The sequence below is a fragment of the Lathyrus oleraceus genome, chromosome 1, assembly GCF_024323335.1.
Source record: "Lathyrus oleraceus cultivar Zhongwan6 chromosome 1, CAAS_Psat_ZW6_1.0, whole genome shotgun sequence".
In the NCBI taxonomy this organism is placed as follows: Eukaryota; Viridiplantae; Streptophyta; class Magnoliopsida; order Fabales; family Fabaceae; genus Lathyrus; species Lathyrus oleraceus.
This window is the reverse complement of record NC_066579.1, coordinates 400,987,774-401,008,952: the sequence shown is the minus strand read 5'-3', so window position 1 is coordinate 401,008,952 and position 21,179 is coordinate 400,987,774. Positions and strand designations below refer to the sequence as shown.

The 21,179-nt window shown below is 35.4% G+C and overlaps 1 protein-coding gene across 1 annotated transcript; it reads left to right on the top strand.

The window, feature by feature from the left end:
- The first annotated feature begins 7,798 nt into the window (after positions 1-7,798).
- Positions 7,799-9,317, top strand: LOC127075086 (uncharacterized). Its single transcript, XM_051016535.1, has one exon. The coding sequence runs from the start codon at positions 8,041-8,043 to the stop codon at positions 9,148-9,150; it is 1,110 nt and encodes a 369-aa protein (XP_050872492.1). The 5' UTR covers positions 7,799-8,040; the 3' UTR covers positions 9,151-9,317.
- The last annotated feature ends 11,862 nt before the right edge of the window (positions 9,318-21,179 follow it).

Here is a 21,179-nt window from a genome sequence, read left to right as displayed (position 1 = left end):
ACTAGGTCTCAAATGAGTGGGACTAGTGAGCTTAGTAGCCGTATCTGGATTTGATCGGTGAGCTTGAACTATATGTTCAAGAATAGTCGGTACCGCATGTGTGGAGTCTCATTTCATAATGTATGTATGGCGTATAATATGAATGGATGTATTCCAATATTATACGTGTGGTTGTGTTGACATTGAGTATGAGTATGAATTGTGTAGTATTGAGTATGATAATTGGGTTGATGTGCCGTTACTGAATGTGTGATATGATTAGGGTGATTAATGTGTTAAATTACTTAACATGACATGATATTTTATAATGCTTACTATATCGATTGAGGAACTCACCCTTACAACTATTTTTCAGGTAACGAGCAATGAGTTGAGTAGAAGCTAATGCTTGGAGTCTAGTGTAGTCTCCTTAGTGGGTCATGCTCTGATAGATGTAACATCGGGAGGGAACATTTAATTGTATTGTTGATGATTGTTGAACCAGTTTACATGTAGTATGTTGCATGTTTTGAATGATCGATTTGATCTCTATCCGCTGCGTATTATGCAACTGTTTTATTTGATAAATAAATGAGCATGACAAGCTACTTTGATGAATAGTGTGAAATATTGTGTGACACCCTTAATTGCATATTTACTCTGATAGATACATATTTGTTATTTTGATTAAATATTTGGGGTATTTTAGAAGGGTGTTACAATTTGTCCCACCTGACTACACTACAATTTCTTTTCTATTCTTTGTTTCAAATGTGAAAATTTTGATCGTCTATTTATTGTAAACTGAGTTACTTCCGTGTTACAAAAATAAAAACCAAATAACTGACACTCAAATATTTCACCCTCGGTATGAGCATTGATCATGTAATGTGGTGATGAAGAATTTTTTGTAAGATGCAAGTTTAGTGTTTAATGGTGAGTGCATTGATCACGTATTAACATGCAATTAAATAGGGTAGATGGTACATGGTATATGGTGACTGCATAATTCAAGGTATCTGCCAAAGGGACTGGCACATGGTATATGGATATGACTTAAGCGCCATTTGCAGTGGCTTATATGAAGAATCTTGCATCACACGCCTAAGCTTCAGACTACAAGAATCTCTTCCATGAATCATACATGCAGAATACAAGGCAAGGCATGCACCCTTACCAATGACGCCCTAAATGATTCCCTCGCCATAACAAGACAAGGCATGCGCCCTGCATGATTTCCTACAGGATTCCCCTGCCCTAAAAAGATAAGGCATGTGTCCTTACCAATGAGCGTGTTCACATGCATCACATGCAACAAGACATGCATGTGCCCTTACCAATGGCACATGCTCATATACAACACATGCAAAAAGACATGCGTGCGCCTTTACCAATGGAGCGTTAACATATATCACATGCAAAGTACAATTTCCCGTGAATGCAACTTACCCTCAAGCTTACACTCAATTTACTTTCTCATCTATAAATACTACAACATTCAACCTATCTGCAACACTCAACCTATCTGCAACACTCATCCTATCGGCAAGATTTAACCTATTTGCAACACTCATCCTATCTGCAACACTCAACCTATCTACAACACTCATCATATCTACATCACTCATCGTATCTACAACACTCAACCCTTATCTACAACGATATGTCTCTATTGACCATGGGTAATTAACATCGAGGATCAATCTATATTGCGACATTTGTATGTTATTACTTATTCTATATTGTTTATTACTTATTCTTATTTCCTAACAAAATGTCTCTATTGTTATTACTTATTCTTACTTATTTCTTAATTATCTTTTATTAGGACCCAAAGAGATTTCGATGTCGTGTACATGTATATGTTCCACACGATCCTTTGATAGAACCATATCTTCGAGGATGCGGTTTTGGTAATATACTCAACATAGTCTCATACTCAGTTGACTACAAATTTATTCTTGCTTTGTTAAAAAGATGGAGACCCGAGACCCACACATTTCCCCTTCCTTTTGGTGAGTGCACCGTCACACTTGAGGACGTCTACATGTTGTTAGGTCTACCTATCGATGGTAAGGTATAAATGGTAGAGTTAACCAAGATAACTCTATATGCGAGGAATTGTTGGGTGCCCTTTTGTGTGAAGACATAACTATGAGACATACTTTGGGTCAACCTAGGGGTCAAGGTATTAATTTAAAATATCTTAAACAGTATTATTCAAGTATAACATTAAACGAAGAATTTAATGAGTATGAAAAGATAATTAAAGCTCGATGTTATATTATGATTCTATTTGGTAATCTTTTATTTCCTGAAAGTATTGGTAATACGGTAAATATTATGTATTTATCGTTGTTACGAAACATAAATAAAGTAGGCACATATAGTTGGGGTTCAGCTATTTTGTCTCATCTATTTAGTTTGTTGTGTAAAAATGCTAAAAAAAAATACTTGTACGATTTATTCTTACGCCTATTTACTACAGGCATGAGGTTGGTCAAGAATGTCGTCACTCGTCTAGGTCAACGAGAAGCCACTCACATTCCCCTACGTAACAAAGTAAGTTTATCTTAAATCTTCTAATTTTCTAGACTTTATACTATAACTAACTGTAACTAATATATTTTCAATCTTTTCGTAAATAATATATTTTCAATCTTTTCAATCTAGGTGATCAGTTAAGGGGATGAACTACAACAGGTGTCTCAAACACGTTGTAGTAGTCTATCACAATCTTTTAGACCATATTTGACCATACGATGTATTACTACTAAACAACTTTACTTTTGATTTAAATAAATTATCCAATTACATATCCTCTAATCATGTCAAATTCTTATACAATTTATTTGGAGGCTGTATCTGGGTCTTATCATCAGATTAACCATGATGATGCTGCATTTTAGACAGAAAAAACACCAATCCTCATGTTCACTATTATGGAGATGCACCTAGTGGCGGAGCCAGATAAAAAAATTTGGGATGGCCGCTAACGTAAAATAAAGATTATAAATAAATTGTAAATAGTATTTTAAATAAAACATTAAAGTTAAAACAAAAACAAAGTTAATTACTAAAAATTTAAATTACATGACTTAAAACTACCTTAAAGTAAGGCTTTACGCGTTCCGAGTGACTTGAAATCGTCAATAATTGACTCCGAACTAATGTTTGCACTAATCTCCCTTTCAATATATACTATCATGCTATCTCCAAGAAACCCATCATCCATCTTGTTTCTCAACTTAGTCTTAATAATTTTCATTGCTGAAAAAGACCTCTAAGTTGTGGCCGTAGAAACGGGAAGAGTCATGATAAGATGAAGTAGTCTATCAATCAAGAAATAAGTTTTAGCTTGTCCAGATGCAACCAAACATGAACATAGTTGATAAATTATTCAAGTTTGATGCTTGACGAGCAACAAATAGAAAATGTTGGAGTTGAAATTGCAAATTATTCTTCTATTGATCACTAAAATCCATAGGATAATATTTTTCAACTAAAGAACACATAGTATCAATGTTAAAAGTTTTATATCCATCCTTAGGAGATAAATAACAAGAAAGAGTTAACAAATCCATTGTCTGCTCACTGAATCTGCTATTCAACTCTTGTAACTGTTTGTCAATGGTAGTGAAAAAGATTTCAACTTTAAAGTAATGTTGAATTGTGACTTGATTCTCTTCAAGACGGGAGCGTCCAAATCTTGTTGTTGAATGAACATCATTAAGATCAAAAATCTCAATACCATTCTTTTCACAAAAAGATACCACTTTAGTAAACAATATATCCCAACCATTTTCTCTCAAACCTTGAATAAGATGTTTTGTTGAACGAACCAAGTTCATAGCATTAACTACATCTTGATTTTTTTTGTAAGGCTTGACAAAGCATATCTGTTATTCCCATGATTTCTTTCATCAAGTGCAAAATAAATATAAAATCAAATGCCTTTAAGTAATTGTAACAACTATCTGCATCCCCACGTGTAGCATAACTCCCTCTATCTTTTGCAATTTTTTTTAAAACTAAACAAGTTGCTTCATACATGTTTATCAAGCTAGAAATTGAATCGTAATGTGATCCCCAACGAGTATCTCCAGCTCGTTTCAATGTACCAACTTGATTTGCACCTTTATCAGTTACAATCTCATCAATCTCTAATAAATAAGCAATTTCTTCTAATTGGGCAGCTTGTAACTCATCATGACGCTTTGTAGAAGAACAAACAACATTCATAACAAAGATCAGCTTCTCAAAAAATTTATGAACAGGTTTGACTTCTCTTGATGATGTAACTAATGCAAGTTGCAATCGATGAGCAAAACAATGAACATAGTATGCATAAGGATAATCCTTCATAAAGAGGGCTTGTAAACCATTCCATTCTCCTCTCATATTGCTAGCACCATCATACCCTTGGCCACGAATGTTAGAAACATCAAGGTTATATCGAGAAAGTATATCACATATTGCTTCCTTAAGAGTTAAAGATGTGGTGTCTTTAACATGTGCCACATCAAAAAATCTCTCTTGTATATTAAACCAACTTTATCAACAAATTTTAATACAAGAGCCATTTGTTTCTTTTTTGACTCATCACGAGCTTCATCAACAATGATACAAAATTTGGAATCACCAATTTCCTCACGAATACTCTTTTTCACCCTACTAGAAAGAATTTGCAAGAGCTCTTTTTGAATTTGATGTGAAGTATACTTGCAACTTTATGGAGCATTTTCCAACACAACTTTTGCAACTTCATCATTGTAGGATGCTAAAAGTTTTAATAACTCAAGAAAGTTACCTTGATTTCTTGATTTGCTACTTTCGTCGTGACCCCTAAAAGCACAAGCTTGTAGTGTTAACCAATGAACAGTGTCAATTGAAGTCTTGAGTCGTAACCGATTATTCATTCTTTGACTTGAAATTTTCATTTGAATAACATTTCTAATATGACCATCTTGATTCAACAAGTCTTTACAAGCTTTCATTGCAGTGTTGTGTGATGAGCAAGGATCCTTCCCTATGTGTTTAAGAAAGGAACAATGTTTTCCATTCCTAACTTTCTTCCAATTTCTAAAACCCATAGAAATAAAGACAAGTGATCCGGGACATCCACTTAGTTTTTTGCTAAAAAGATAACATGGTAAGCAATATGCGGCATCTTCATATGGTGAATATTCTAACCATGATGGAAATATGGTAAACCAAGTATGTTGAAACCTTCTCGGATGATCCTTATTACCGGACAAAGGATAGTTTTCTAAATGAATTTGATATGGACCCCATTTTAGATAAGCTCTTCGTATTACATCCACTTGATTTGGTGGATATTGCCAAATCGGAGGACGCTTTCTAGGATCGTGTTCCAAAGAATTTTCAAAACCATGATGCTCTTCAATTGTTGGATTCTCAAGAACTGTTTCAGATTCGGATGTCGGAATTATAATTTATTCATCTCTCTCTTCTCTTTCAATTTCACATGCTTTCCTTTTGAAAAAAGAATCAATTTTCCTATTATTCATCTTTACTCTTCCTATAATATCATATCAGATCCAAAAATCAATTTAGAGAACATAAAAATTAAAAGAGAAAAAAATTAATAAACTTAATTAATCAACTTTAATCCGTTTTCAAATACCGATAACTTCACTATTAGAAATTAGCAGCAACAATGATTAAATAAACCTTATTACAATGTATAACTATATTTGTAAATTACAGTGTTATGAATTGGCTTAATAAACCTCATATAGATTATTTTAACACATCAAGAAAGAAGAACCCTAAAAATCTCAAAAACACAAATCAATCAATCACTTTAATTTGTTACTTTTTATAAAAGAAGAATGAATAAAGTTTTTTACCTGTTAGATGTCGATCACTTTAATCTGTTTCGATTCCGGTGCCGGTAGCAAACCCATATGAGAGAGAAAGGAAATGTATGAGCTTTTTACCTTATTTGTATTTTAACCTAACTTTGAATGAAAAAAAAAATTAATTTTAATTTAAAATAAGGATATTTTAGTAATTTAATATATATGAATTAAAAAAAATAAAAAGTTGAGGGGTGGCCGTGGCCTTCCCACGTCCCCCCTCAGTTCCGCCACTGGATGCACCAGAGTGGCCGTGTAAATCTGCAGTTCGACATGCAACAACAAATTCCATAACCTCCGACGTGTTTGGGAGATTGGCATCAACAAAGAGTTGATAGCCAATTGGATTATTCCTATTGGAGAGACTTCGCAAAAGAGATGTGTCTTCATTGGAGGAATCGACGATAACACATCTTAAACGAACCAATCATACATGGTGCTAGACCAATTCAACATTATATGACATGGTTTAGGTCGATTACAACGCCACAGTTAGTGTCTGAGCCAATGTATTTGATTGATCCATGCCAACGAGCTTCGTCATCAAACGCCCAACAACAAATCCCCGCCCATGAATAATTTCAACCCACCCAAACTCAACGACCAACCTCACACCATCACCCTACCATATACACCCAACCATGCAACCAATTCATGCCACACACCCAAACTCAAAACCAGGAACCAAACCATAACCACCAACAACCATACGCAACCATCACATTTGTCTATAGCCCGAATGATTCATACGATTCAATCTCATCCCATCATAACCCCCAACTTATGAACACCTAACCATCCCAACGCCATAACACCCAACCTTTGTTTGACTCTATTACACCACATGAACCATTGTTTTGTTTCCAAAATGATTTAATGTCGCAATTCGGGCAACCATACCATCCACAAACCACCCAACCACAATGACCCAACTACGACAACATGGGCACCGAACTCAGTTACGGCAGCGCCGTTAGCGGCAATACCCCCAACTATTGGGGAGAAATAATGACAAATTTATCAAATACCGCTGGACCTTCACACCAGCCACCATTGCATCATGTCAGCACTCAAAGACCCAAAACACATCAGGGAAGTCGTGGGAGACCTCAAAGGCAGACTAACGCATCGAGATGTGGAACATGGGGGCATTTCAATCGGGCTGGTCATTGATTTTCTTCTCAATTGTTATATATTTTAACTTTATACATAATATTAATGATTATTTTTTATTTACCTATTTATTTTATTTATTTATAAATATAAAATAAAATAATACATAAAGCTTGTGCCATATGCAATGACGCATGCACATGATTTATAGTAAATATGCGCCAATTGCATTGGCTACACTAGACACATGCGTCAATGGTGATGACGCATCTGCTCAATAACAGACTGACGCATGCTTTAAACGTGTGCATGAAACATGATTATTTTGGTAAATAAATTAAAATTATGATTATTTAAGAAATTAAATTTAAATAGTTGACTATTTAAAAAAGAGAAATGACAAATATTATTCTAGTTTAAGATAACTTTTTATTTATTTTTTAAAGGGTAAAATGAGTGGTAAAGGTATAGTGGAAAGGTTATACTATTATATAAAGAAGTCACATAACCATTATTCTACCTTAATAGAAAAAGTTATACATACTTTGTAGATTATTACCTAGAGTTACCATAAATTAAGATTTCCATATAAAAAAGAGTTCAAGTTTTTTTTTTACTATATTGATAACTATTTTAAATTAATTAATTATTGTTATAAATTATTTATATAAAATATAGGTTATAATATAATACATTTATATTATGTGTTTTAGAATATACTCATTAATTAATTTATTTTATGAAATAAAATAAGTAGAAAGGTTATAGAAGTGAAAGATATATACATAAATCGTATATATACAAAGCTGAGTACTATATAACAACCAAAATACACAAAGCTGAGTAGCGTTCAAAGTTTTCTCACAACAACCTTCGTTTTCCTATTCACTCACGCGCCTCTCACCCTTTCATACGTTTCATCATTTTCTCTCTTTCATTCTCCCTAGAAACCGTTTCGTTTTTCTCCTCACTTCAACTTCCCTATAAACCAATGTCCTATTCCTAAACCCTACACACTCTCGCACACAACGCAACCCAACCCAACCCAACCCATTTTCTTCTCACCATGCCTTTTCCTTGGAAGAAAAAAAACCGAGTCACCCGAATTTCACAAATCGTCGCTGATCTTCAATCGCCAAAACGCGGTCGTTCGCTTTTCGTTGAAACCGGTTTCCCCACTTCCCTCATCGATCTCTTCGTTAAAAACCGTAACCGCTTCAAGAAATCCAGATTCAAAAAACCGGTTCACTCCGAAAACATTGATCCGTCACCCTCATCGTCACCGCCTCCACCGCCGCCGTCGTCACCGATCACATCTCCGTCACCGATTCATGAAGTTTCATCCGGAGAGGTTCCGACACCGAATTCTCTTATCGGAGAAAACACCGATGAAGCCGCCGTCGGTGAGGCTCCTCCGGTTGAAAAACTAACTTCCGCGTTTCGTTCAAAGGCGATCATCGTGAAAACGTTGACGGTTATTGTTTTAGCCGCGAGTGTGAAGGAGTTAACGGTTGCGATCACGGTGTCGGCGTTTGCGCTTCTGTTTCTCGAAAACGCATTAAAACGCGCCGTTTCGTGTTTAAAGCCTTGTTCTAATGCTAGCGTCGTAGAAATCGAATCTCGTTTCCAGAAGATTCTGTTTCGTGTTAAAGAAAATGAGATTCAACAACCGGTAAAGGTTTTCAATGAAGTTGAATTGTTGAATTTGAATCGTTGTTGTGTGAACGATGAAATTGAAGCTGTGGAAGAAGAAAAGAGTGAGGAGTTAGGGATTTGTTGCGAATTGGAAGATTCGTTTGTTTCTGAGTGCAAAATTAAAGGGAAAGGTAGTCGTAGCGGTAGGTTCAAGGCAACGATGGTGAAGAAGCTTCAGAAGTTTCGTTCTAAGAAAGAGAAAAAGGAAGAAGAAAAGGGAATGAGTAATAATAATAGTTATAAAGAGAATGAGGTTGAAGATAAAGAAGTGATTATTATTAGAAGTGAAGTAAGAGATGATTGTGGAATCGCTTATTCGAGAGAATCGATTATTGCTGGGAATTCTGGTTATGCAATTCTGGTTATGATTGTACTCGTTGGGCTTATTGTGGGGCGTTTACAAGCATTGGTTCTAACAATTGGATGGTGTTTCTTAGTTAAGATAGTTAAAGTTATATGGAGATCAAAGAATGGGTCTTGAATGATTCAATTGAATGGTTTGAAGCATTGAAATTGTGAAACTCCAACCGTTTGTTGGAAATCCCCAACTTGATGAGTTGTATTTTTTAGATGTAACTATGGATACTGGATAGATACTAATTACTACAGTGGATAGTGAATAATAACACTCCTTTCTTTTTTATATAATTTTTTTTTAATGTTGTTTTTATTTTTTATTTTTAAGCTATAGTTTTGATTGATTTTAAATATCAAGATTATAAAATGAGATGAGATGGGAAAGAATGATAAGCAGGAATCTGATTAGGAGACTTTGATTCAGTCATATTCCTTAGTTACCTATTTTCTTTGTCTTCCAAATTGGGGTTTATTTAAGATTAGAAAAGGAATAAACTGTAAATTCCTTTCTTTTATCTAAAGTATTACTAAATGTAACTAAAAACAAAAGAAAATTAAATAAGTTTGATTTTTATAATCAATATTTTATATATTTTTTCAAAAATAAATTAAAGTGATTCATTGAATTTTATCTAAAAGAGTTACAACTAGATTTAAAAACAAGTTATTTCGATTGGATTAATGAGTAAATGAATTCATTTATCATTTTTCATTTGTGATTTCTAGTCCCAGTCAATGTTTCAATTGATCCAGTATTATGGTAAGTGAAACGAGTAGTAAGTAGGAATATGTCATACCTAAAATCATTATCTAAGTATGTGTGTAACTAGTTTTATTAAGGATTTAAATTTCTTTTTAAAATGTAGAATTGATTTTTGAAGAAAATTGATTTTCTTTTTAAAAATAATTGTAAATTGAAGTTAAAATTTAAATTTTTTACAATTTGGTCAAATTCATTAGAAAGTCTCATGTATTTTAAGAATCGTAGAAACTTTTAATAATTTATATAATATTTATATTTTCAATTTAAATAAATATATAGAAGGAGGGACCGAACTCAAATTCTTAAAAATCATCAATTTAATTATAGTCTATCTTAAATAATTAATTAATTCAAAATAAAATAAATTTTTATTACTTCAAAATCAAATATTAATAAGTTAAAATGAGCATTAAAAACAACAACACACTTTTTTAGGCGTACATATCCAATTTGCCGTACTGTACATTCCTTTTACCAAAAAGCATCCAAAGGCAAACTGGGAATCTAATTGAAACATCAATGAATGGAAACGCAGTCCCTTGTCTCATGATCTTTGTTTTTTTATTTGTAACTCATTGTTCTTTTGAAATTCAAAACACTCTTTAGGATGGCATGCCTCAATACATCTCATGATGATGGGGAAGCTGATGTTGCCGGCAATAAGTAGAGGCAACCCTATCTTCCTTTTGAAGTCTCTTAGTAAGCAAAAAATAATTACAGTACAATTATAATTATAATTATTGTTATTGACACTGTTAAAAACTTTTATAAGATATATGACATTATATTTAAATAGAATTACTAAAAAAATATTTTATGTAAAAAAGAAAAATATAATCATGCACAATTTTTTATATTCTCTCTTTAAAATTATTAAATAAAAAAAATTGTTCTGCATTTCCTATCATGTTTGTTTGATGCGGAGAATATACAGTCATTCATGAATGTTGTGTGGCCTTTCAATAAAATGTTTGTAATATTAGAATTGTATTTTATGATATTTTAAAATACATGTGTTATTGGTCAATCAACATAATTTAATATTCGATGTTCTCTATGTTATTTTTAAATATATCATTGTATGTGACACTGTATATAATTTTTTTCAGAGAAAATAAAATAAAATAATAAGAAAAATCAAGTCAAGGCATAGGACATGTCAAGTCTACGGGTCAATGCATATAGCTAAAATATGCCACTACCTCAACAAATAGGGAGACCACCTAAACACCACTAGATAGCAAATTCTTGGCCAAACAAAATTGTCTGCATAAATTTCAAAATTTCTAGCTAAAACCATCGAAGACAGTATAGAAAAACATGTCAGATAGGTTTCCAGCAGCTCCACCAAAGCTGCTACTTCAATCTCTATGCTCCAAAGCATGGTCAGTCAGCTAAGGCAGATTAAAATATTCAAATACTATGTGATTAAATATGAAAGAAATCATAAATTAAATTATATTGAAAATAATAAATAATTATTTATCATTCTTTTTTAAAATGAGATAAAATAAAATCATCGTAAATTATTCAAAGAATACATTTTTCTATAAAAGCTATCAAGTGCTCATTTAACCAATAATCCCTTATTTTGTTATATAATTGAGTCTTCACAAATTTCATAGTTGAAAAAATATATTTCATATAGTAAGACACCAAATGTCTACCGACCAAAACACACATCCCTTTAATGTATTATATTTAAAAGAATATTTATTTATAAGAGGTTTTTTCTTTTCTTTTTTATTAATTATTTTTTATAAAAAAAGTCACGTTTAGAATCGGGTAGTATGTAACCTGCCTAGGATCAGACTTGGGTTATATATTTCAAGCCCATATTAATAAAGGATTATTTTTGGTCCAACTCTAAAAAATCGAGTAGTCCGTTCTTGACAACTCTAGTGGCAATAACAGTTTTATGTATTTGAATACATTGTTTCTTACAAAAAAGACACGAATCTTTGAAACAAACTTCAAACTATTGTTAGATCTTGTTTTGAATTGATGTCGTAAAAAACAAATCAAAATATGAGACAAAGATTGAGTTTCTTGAATAAACACAAGAAATCTTATTAGGTCTTACAAAAGAGAGAGAAAAGAGAAGAAAAAGAAAATCAGAATTGATTAAAACTGTTTTACTAATCACTTACTCAATAAGGGTTCAAAGATTACAAGTGAATAACAACAATTAACCTCTCTCAATAGTCTGAGAGAACTAGTCTATTTATAAAGTTCAAAGTTAATTTAAGCAACAAGCTAACTTAAGCAATTGGGCTTAACAAAAGGCCTAATTCGACATACTAACTTAAAATACAAGTTAACATATTTCGACAACATGCTTGAACATACTTCGACTACATCATGCACAATTTCTGTCGAAATATGAAGCTATCTCTGTCGAGATTAGAGTTCGACCCAAATTCTCACAAATCTTCACCTTGGAACAAACTCTACAAACATCAAGGGAACAAACTAGCTTTCTTCATGCACCTTTATCAACAACATACAGTGGGAAAACTTGCAGCTTGACAATGTCTTGGTGATCATATCAACAACATTGTCTTCAGTCGAAACCTTCAACACTTGGACTTCTCCACACTTATTATCTCTCTGACGAAATACAACCTCACATCGATGTGCTTGGTTTGCTCACGATATATGGAATTTTTTTACAGGTGTATTGCACTTTGACTATCACATTTAACAACGATAACTCGACCTTGAAGTTTAAGCTCCTTAGCAAAACCTTCAAGACACAATGCTTCTTTCACAACTTTAGCGAGGGCAATATACTCTACTTCAGTGGTTGATAAGACAACAACCTTCTAAAGTGTCACTTTCCAACTGATTGTTGTGCCAAACATAGTGAACATATATCCAGAAATAGATTTTATGGAATCCATACATCCTGCATAATCAGAGTCGACATATCTTTCGATTTCAACTTTGCTATCATCACCAAAAGCTCCACCATAAATAAGTACTTTGTTCAGAGACTCATTTATGTACCTTAGAATCCACTTTAATGCTTGCAAGTGCGCCTTCCCAAGATTGGTCATATACCTTCTTACAAGGCTCACTATGTACGTTATGTCTGGCCTCGTACATACCATATAATATATCAAAGAACCTACTATACTAGCATATGGAATGTTATTCATATAGGATCTTCCGACTTCAGTACTAAGACTTTGAGTCGAACTCGACTTGAATTGAGGATTAGTCGATGTTACAACAGACTTTGAATTTGACATACCAAACTTGTCGAGAATCTTCTTCAGGTATGTCTCTTGAGATAAGCATAATCTTGGCTTCTTTCTAACTCTCCGTATGTCAATCCCAAGAATCCTTGAGGCAACTCCCAAATCCTTTATGTCTCCCAGATCCTTTTCGTCCTTCACCTGCGTAACATATTCAACATTGTTGTTTATGTTGGTGTAAGCCCTAGAGGCCAATACTTTTGGTACTTGTATCGAATAATAAAAGGCTTTTCTTTATTACGTTTGCTTAATAAAGTCCCTAGAATAGCTAGTCCGTTTAATGTATTAAGTGTGACTTAATCATGAGAACACATTAAACATAAGGACATTATTCTTAAAGTATCCGTAGTCGAGCTTTAGTGTGAAGTGGGATAACATTAAAGCATTAAGACTATTATGTTTGTAGACTGATGATCACATCTCATGGATCATGGATAAAGAGTTATCAAGTCTTAAACATAGGTATGAATATTATGAGTAATATTTATACCGGATTGACCCGCTATGAGAATACTATGTAGAAAGTTATGTAAAGTGTCATAACTTATTCTCATGGTGATAATGGTGTATACCACTCTTCGACCTGAAACCACTATGGACCCTACATGTAGAGTCGAGTGCTTTATTGCTGATCCAACGTTGTCCGTAACTGGATAACCATAAAGACAGTTGATGGGTACTCCACGAAGCATGCTGAGGGACATGAGTGACCTAGATGGAATTTTCCCATCCTGCATAACAGGATAAATGTCTATGGGCCCAATATTGAACTGGACAAGGATGACACGGTCTATGCCTTATGTTCAATATAGACATAAGGGCAAAAGGGTAATTATACACATAAGTATTATCACAAAAGGTTTTGTCATATCACATGACATTTTCGTGTCTTGGGTAGCAGTGATGTGTTGCTAGATACCGCTCACTGTTTATTATGTTAAATGCGTGATTTAATATAATTGCCAACGTCATGAAAACCTACAGGGTCACACACAAAGGACGGATTGATGAGAGGTAGAGTAACTAAGGAATACCGTAAGGTACGGTGCCCTTAAGTGAATTATAGAACATCGTAAGGTACGGTGTACTTGAGTAGAATACGAAATATGGTAAGGTACCATGGGCTTAAATGATTTTGGGCATATTATAAGATATGGGCCAAAATACACTTAAGTGGGCTTTTTAGCTTGAAGCCCACACAAGTGGTTCTATAAATAGAACCCTTGTGCAGAAGCATTCATTTTACGGTTGCATTATTTTCGTTTTCTCTCTCTCTCTCTCTCTCTCTCACTCAAAGCCTTCATTCGTACCAGCTAGCACTGAGATTGAAGGAACCCGTTCGTGTGGACTGAGTAGAGACGTTGTCATCGTTCAACGTTCGTGATCGCTCCGTGGATCTGCATCAAAGGTTTTGATCGTCACAAGAGATCTGCACCAAAGGTTTCAATCGTCACAAGAGGTAAATATTCTATCACTGATCATGACCATTCGTAAGGATCTCTAAAGGAGAAAATTTTAATTCCGCTGCGTTTTGGATCGCAATTCTCCTTCAGTGGTGTCAGAGCCACTTACGAAACCATGACTCGGATAGCTGTTTATTTTCTGTATTAATATGATTAAAAGACAGAATGAATCAATTAATTAAACGAGTAATTAAATTTGGCATCATGAGTGTACGAGTTGGATGATTGATGTTGACTATGCTTCGGAACCGATATTAGTATGGTGAAGCAGCGATACATCGATCGTCCATAGGTTACGCAATTGAGACCGATCAACTTATATATGATATAAGTAATCCTAATGCAAAGTACGGTATATGTGATATGCTGTTTCTGTTTCGTTCATTCAAACACTAAATGGTTGTTTTCCTTTGAGCGATCAATGGTCATTTGCTTCGGAATCCGACATTAGTATGGTGAAGCAATGACCTGTTGATCAATCATACTGAATCAACAATCGAGGTGTGTTTGATGTTCTGAAATTGGCACATTAGGGTTGGTGACGGCGCAAGGGTTGTGCCGTCAAAGAGTTGTGAATTTAGGGCTTTTGGAACACGTCTGTTGACTATTTCAAAGTTTTGTTATTTTGGCCGCGTGACGCTCGTCACGAGCTTGTGACGCTTGTCACGAGCTTGTGACGATCGTAACAAGCTGGACGTGACGGTCGTCACATGCTTTGTGACGGTCGTCACACTCATAAATCCAAAATTCTAGGCGTTTCTGTTTTTGGCCGCGTGACGTTCGTCATGGGCCTGTGACGGTCGTTATGGGCCTGTGACGATCGTAACATGCTTGTGACGGTTGTCACACTCAGAGAGTCAGAATTCTCAAGGTTTCTGTTTTGTGACTGCGCAAGAGTTGTGTTGATGCAAAGCAATGTCCATTTCAAATGAATTGTTCATTAAAATTTTTGGACAGGGGCGCTGCCCCCTTGACCCCCGTCCGCTAATCGGTCAGCGGAACCCCCGGCTAACTCTGCGTAGTATGATCGGTCGCCGAAATTTAATTTGGTTTTAATTAATTAAAGGAATTAAAATATTAATAATAATAATAATGTGTTTGTTATTATTTCCTTGTGGTGATCAGTTATGCCCTTAGTTGTCCTTTATTTTGTTTTGGGTTTTTAAATACGACCTGCGTGTCGTGCCTCTCCTTTTAATCTCTTAATGTAACTTCTTTTCTCATCTCAATCCCTCGTATGTAAAACGATTTTCTTCTGTAATGTAATGAAGAAAGAAAAGAAGACAATGTTATGAAGAAAGAGAGGAATTCAATATCAAAGGAGGACAACCTTGAAGATCTTGCTTGGAGAAGCTTAGAGAAGAATTCAATATCAAAGGAGGACAACCTTGAAGATCTTGCTTGGAGAATCTTAGATCGTTATTAGGTTAACTTAGGTTCTCTCATTGGCTTGGGAGAACAATTGCGCTAGGGGCCATAACTGTTTCATTATGTATGTTGATGCATGTGTATGTATGTTAATGCATGTGAATATATGTTGATGCATGTGAGAGACGATTTATATGATAAATAAGCCGGTGAGATCAGAACAATTGCAATTCCCTCAAATTAAATATTAAGTTAATGCTTTCCAAGTTTTAACACTCATTAAGACTAATATCAGATAATGTAGGTTTCGCCTACGCGAGGTGCATGATCTATATATTAGTAAGGTGCGATGGGATAATTGTAATATCCAACTGTTAAAATAATGGGTCAAACTTAACTAAACAAATTATGAGAATATTATATATGTTTGCTTTCCAAGTTTTAGCACTCATCAAGACTGGTATCGAATAATGTAGGTTTCGCCTACGCGAGGTGCATGTTTTGTATTAGTTAAGGTGCGATGGGATAATTGTAATATCCAACTGCTAAAACGATGAGTCAAACTTAATTATAATTTTATTATATATGTTTAGAAGCAAGAGTTGGGAATAATCCATATGATGGATTGGAATAAGGAGTTATTCACCCAACTGAAATTTTCGAGAGTTGTATGAGATACAACTGGAAGGAGTTCCTACCTAAATAACCTAGTTTTGTGTAATCCGCCTACGCGGACTTAGAACGAAGTGAAATATGGATCTCTACCCACTAGAAAATCTTCCAATGGGATTTTCCGAATCAAATGATGAGGGTCATTTGTTTTGAGTAAAATAGTGGGAGCATATTTGATTAAAGGCCTAATTAAATATGTCAATGATACTTATATTTTCTTAATCCTTATGTAGATAACCATGACAGCAAACACCTCTAACAACATCTTGCGATCAATCCTTGATAAAGAAAAATTGTCTGGGACAAATTTTCTGGATTGGCACCGAAACCTGAGGATTGTCCTCAAACATGATAAAAAGCTGTATGTCTTGGAGAAACCTGTTCCTGAAGAGGAACCTCCTAGTTCTGCACCTAAGGCAGAAAGAGATGCTTATAAGAAGCATGTCGATGATGCCAATGAAACTGCTTGTCTCATGCTAGCTACCATGAACTAAGAATTGCAAAAGCAACATGAGAACATGGCATCGTTCGATATGATCGAACACTTGAAGATGCTCTATCAAGAGCAAACAAGGCATGAGAGGTTTGAAGTTTCAAAAGCCCTTTTTCAAAGCAAGTTAGCTGAGGGAGCCCTTGTAGGTCCCCATGTACTCAAGATGATTGGGTATGTGGAAAACCTTGAGAGATTGGGTTTTCCCCTCGAAAAGGAACTTGCGACTGATTTGATCTTGCAATCGTTGCCAGATAGTTTCAGTCAATTTGTCCTAAATTTCAATATGATTGATATGGACAAATCTCTTCCTGAACTGTTCGCCATGTTAAGAACTGCCGAGCAGAATCTGAAGTCAAAAGGGAAGTCCATTCTGATGATCGGAAATGGAAAGAGACAGAACAAAAAGCCCACTAAGCAAGGTGATAAAGGGAAAGACAAGAAAGTTGCCAAACCCAGACCCACTGTTGCTGCTTTGAAGCCTAGTGGAAGCATAGCAAAGGCAGGCACCTGCTTCCATTGCGGTAAGACCGGACACTGGAAGAGAAACTGCCCAAAGTACCTGGAAGATATGAAGAATGGAGTAGAGACTTCAACTTCAGGTATTTTTGTTATTAAAATAACTTATCTACTTCTGCATCATGGGTATTAGATACTGGATGCGGTTCTCACATTTGTACAAATGTGCAGGGGCTGAAAAGGAGTAGAGATTTGGCAAAAGGTGAAGTTGACCTACGAGTTGGCAATGGAGCAAAGGTTGCTACTTTAGCCGTAGGATCTTATGTATTGACTTTACCTAGTGGTTTTATAATTCAGTTAGAGAACTGTTATTATGTACCTGCAATTAGCAGGAATATTATTTCCATTTCTTGTTTGGACAAGTTTGGTTTTTCATTTATAATAAAGAACAATTGTTGCTCAATTTATTTGAATGATATATTCTATGCTACTGCACAAATGATCAATGGACTATATGTCCTTGATCTCGAAACGCCTATTAATAACATTAATACTAAAAGGGTGAAACCTAACGAGTTAAAACCAACTAGGTAAGAATATTAAAACTCTTCGATCAGATCGAGGTGGTGAGTATTTAAGCCTAGAGTTTGATGACCATCTGAAAGAGTATAGGATCCTATCCCAGCTTACTCCTCCTGGAACACCCCAATGGAATGGTGTATCTGAGAGAAGAAATCGAACCCTGTTAGACATGGTCTGATCCATGATGAGTCACGCCGATCTTCCAAACTCCTTTTGGGGACATGCACTATTGACAACAGCTTACACACTTAACCGTGTTCCATCCAAAAAGGTTGAGAAGACACCATATGAGATATGGAGTGGTAAGAAACCACATATGTCTTACATGAAGATTTGGGGTTGCGAGATTTATGTGAAACGACAAATTTCAACTAAGCTTGAGCCCAAATCTGACAAATGCTTATTTGTGGGGTATCCTAAAGAAACAAGAGGGTATTACTTCTACAATCCTTCTGAGGGCAAAGTGTTTGTCGCTCGAACTGGAGTTTTCCTATAAAAGGATTTTTATTTCCAAAGGAACCAGTGGGAGGAAAGTAGAGCTTGAAGAAATTCAAGAATCACAAAGCATCGACACACCTATGGAGGAATTTGAGCAGGAAACACAAGTAGTTGTGTAAGAGCAACCTGCTCAATTAGAACAAGACCAGCGTAGGTCAGGCAGGATACATCACCTACCTGAGATATATGGATATCTGATCAAGGTGATGTATTACTCATGGAATCTTCGTTTTGATGAAACAGTAAAACAATATGGATTCATCAAGAACGAAGATGAGCCTTGTGTCTATAAGAAGGTTAGTGGGAGCATGATCATATTCCTGGTATTATATGTAGATGACATATTACTTATTGGAAACGATATCCCTACCCTGCAACAAGTAAAGTCTTGGGTGGGGAAATGCTTTTCTACGAAGGACCTAGGTGAAGTAGCCTATATATTAGGAATCAGAATCTATAGAGATAGATCATAAAATGCTTGGCGTAAGTCAGAGTACATAGACAAGGTGCTGAGACGCTTTAATATGAATGATTCCAATGGTTATGTGTTTTGCTGAAATGGTGGCGTTGTGAGCTTGAAAAGTTCAAAGCAAGATACAATTGTTGATTCTACAACCGAGGCCGAGTGTATTGCTGCCTCAAGTGCAGCAAAGGAAGCTGTTTGGATCAAAAAGTTCATTAGTGAACTTGGCATAGTCCCTAGCATTGTGGATCCCATTGGTCTCTATTATGATAACAATGGTGCTATCGCACAAGCCAAGGAGCCTAGATCTCACCAACGATCCAAACACATACTTAGGCGTTATCACCTCATTCGAGAGATAACAGATAAAGGAGATGTGAAAATATGCAGAGTACCTACACTTGACAATATCGTTGACCCACTGACAAAGCATCTTGTGCAGCAGAAGCATGATGGCCATACTAGATCTATGGGCATTAAGGGTATGCCTGATTGGCTCTAGTGCTAGTGGGAGATTGTTGGTGTAAGCCCTAGAGGCCAATACTTTTGGTACTTGTATCGAATAATAAAAGGCTTTTCTTTATTACGTTTGTTTAATAAAGTCCCTAGAATAGCTAGTCCGTTTAATGTATTAAGTGTGACTTAATCATGAGAACACATTAAACATAAGGACACTATTCTTAAAGTATCCGTAGTCGAGCTTTAGTGTGAAGTGGGATAACATTAAAGCATTAAGACTATTATGTTTGTAGACTGATGATCACATCTCATGGATCATGGATAAAGAGTTATCAAGTCTTAAACATAGGTATGAATATTAGGAGTAATATTTATACCGGATTGACCCGCTATGAGAATACTATGTAGAAAGTTATGCAAAGTGTCATAAGTTATTCTCATGGTGATAATGGTGTATACCACTCTTCGACCTGAAACCACTATGGACCCTACATGTAGAGTCGAGTGCTTTATTGCTGATCCAACGTTGTCCGTAACTGGATAACCATAAAGACTGTTGATGGGTACTCCACGAAGCATGCTGAGGGACATGAGTGACCTAGATGGAATTTGCCCATCCTGCATAACAGGATAAATGTCTATGGGCCCAATATTGAACTGGACAAGGATGACACGGTCTATGCCTTGTGTTCAATATAGACATAAGGGCAAAAGGGTAATTATACACATAAGTATTATCACAAAAGGTTTTGTCAGATCACATGACATTTTCGTGTCTTGGGTAGCAGTGATGTGTTGCTAGATACCGCTCACTGTTTATTATGTTAAATGCGTGATTTAATATAATTGCCAACGTCACGAAAACCTACAGGGTCACACACAAAGGACGGATTGATGAGAGGTAGAGTAACTAAGGAATACCGTAAGGTACAGTGCCCTTAAGTGAATTATAGAACATCGTAAGGTACGGTGTACTTGAGTAGAATACGAAATATGGTAAGGTACCATGGGCTTAAATGATTTTGGGCATATTATAAGATATGGGCCAAAATACACTTAAGTGGGCTTTTTAGCTTGAAGCCCACACAAGTGGTTCTATAAATAGAACCCTTGTGCAGAAGCATTCATTTTGCGGTTGCATTATTTTCGTTTTCTCTCTCTCTCTCTCTCACTCAAAGCCTTCATTCGTACCAGCTAGCACTGAGATTGAAGGAACCCGTTCGTGTGGACTGAGTAGAGACGTTGTCATCGTTCAACGTTCGTGATCGCTCTGTGGATCTGCATCAAAGGTTTTGATCGTCACAAGAGATCTGCACCAAAGGTTTCAATCGTCACAAGAGGTAAATATTCTATCACTGATCATGACCATTCGTAAGGATCTCTAAAGGAGAAAATTTTAATTCCGTTGCGTTTTGGATCGCAATTCTCCTTCAGTTTACTATGAGGATGTCATCCAGATAAAGCAACAAAATAACAAGTGAATTTCCAGGTCGAAATCTGAAGTAAACACAGTGGTCAAACTGGCTCCTAGTGAAACCTATGTGTGCCATGAACTTGTCGAGGAGATTGTTTCAGGCCATATAAGGATATATTTAGCTTGCACACATAATCTTACTTTCCCTTTTATGCATACCCTTCAGGTTGCCTCATTAGGATTGTTTCATCTAGACCATCAT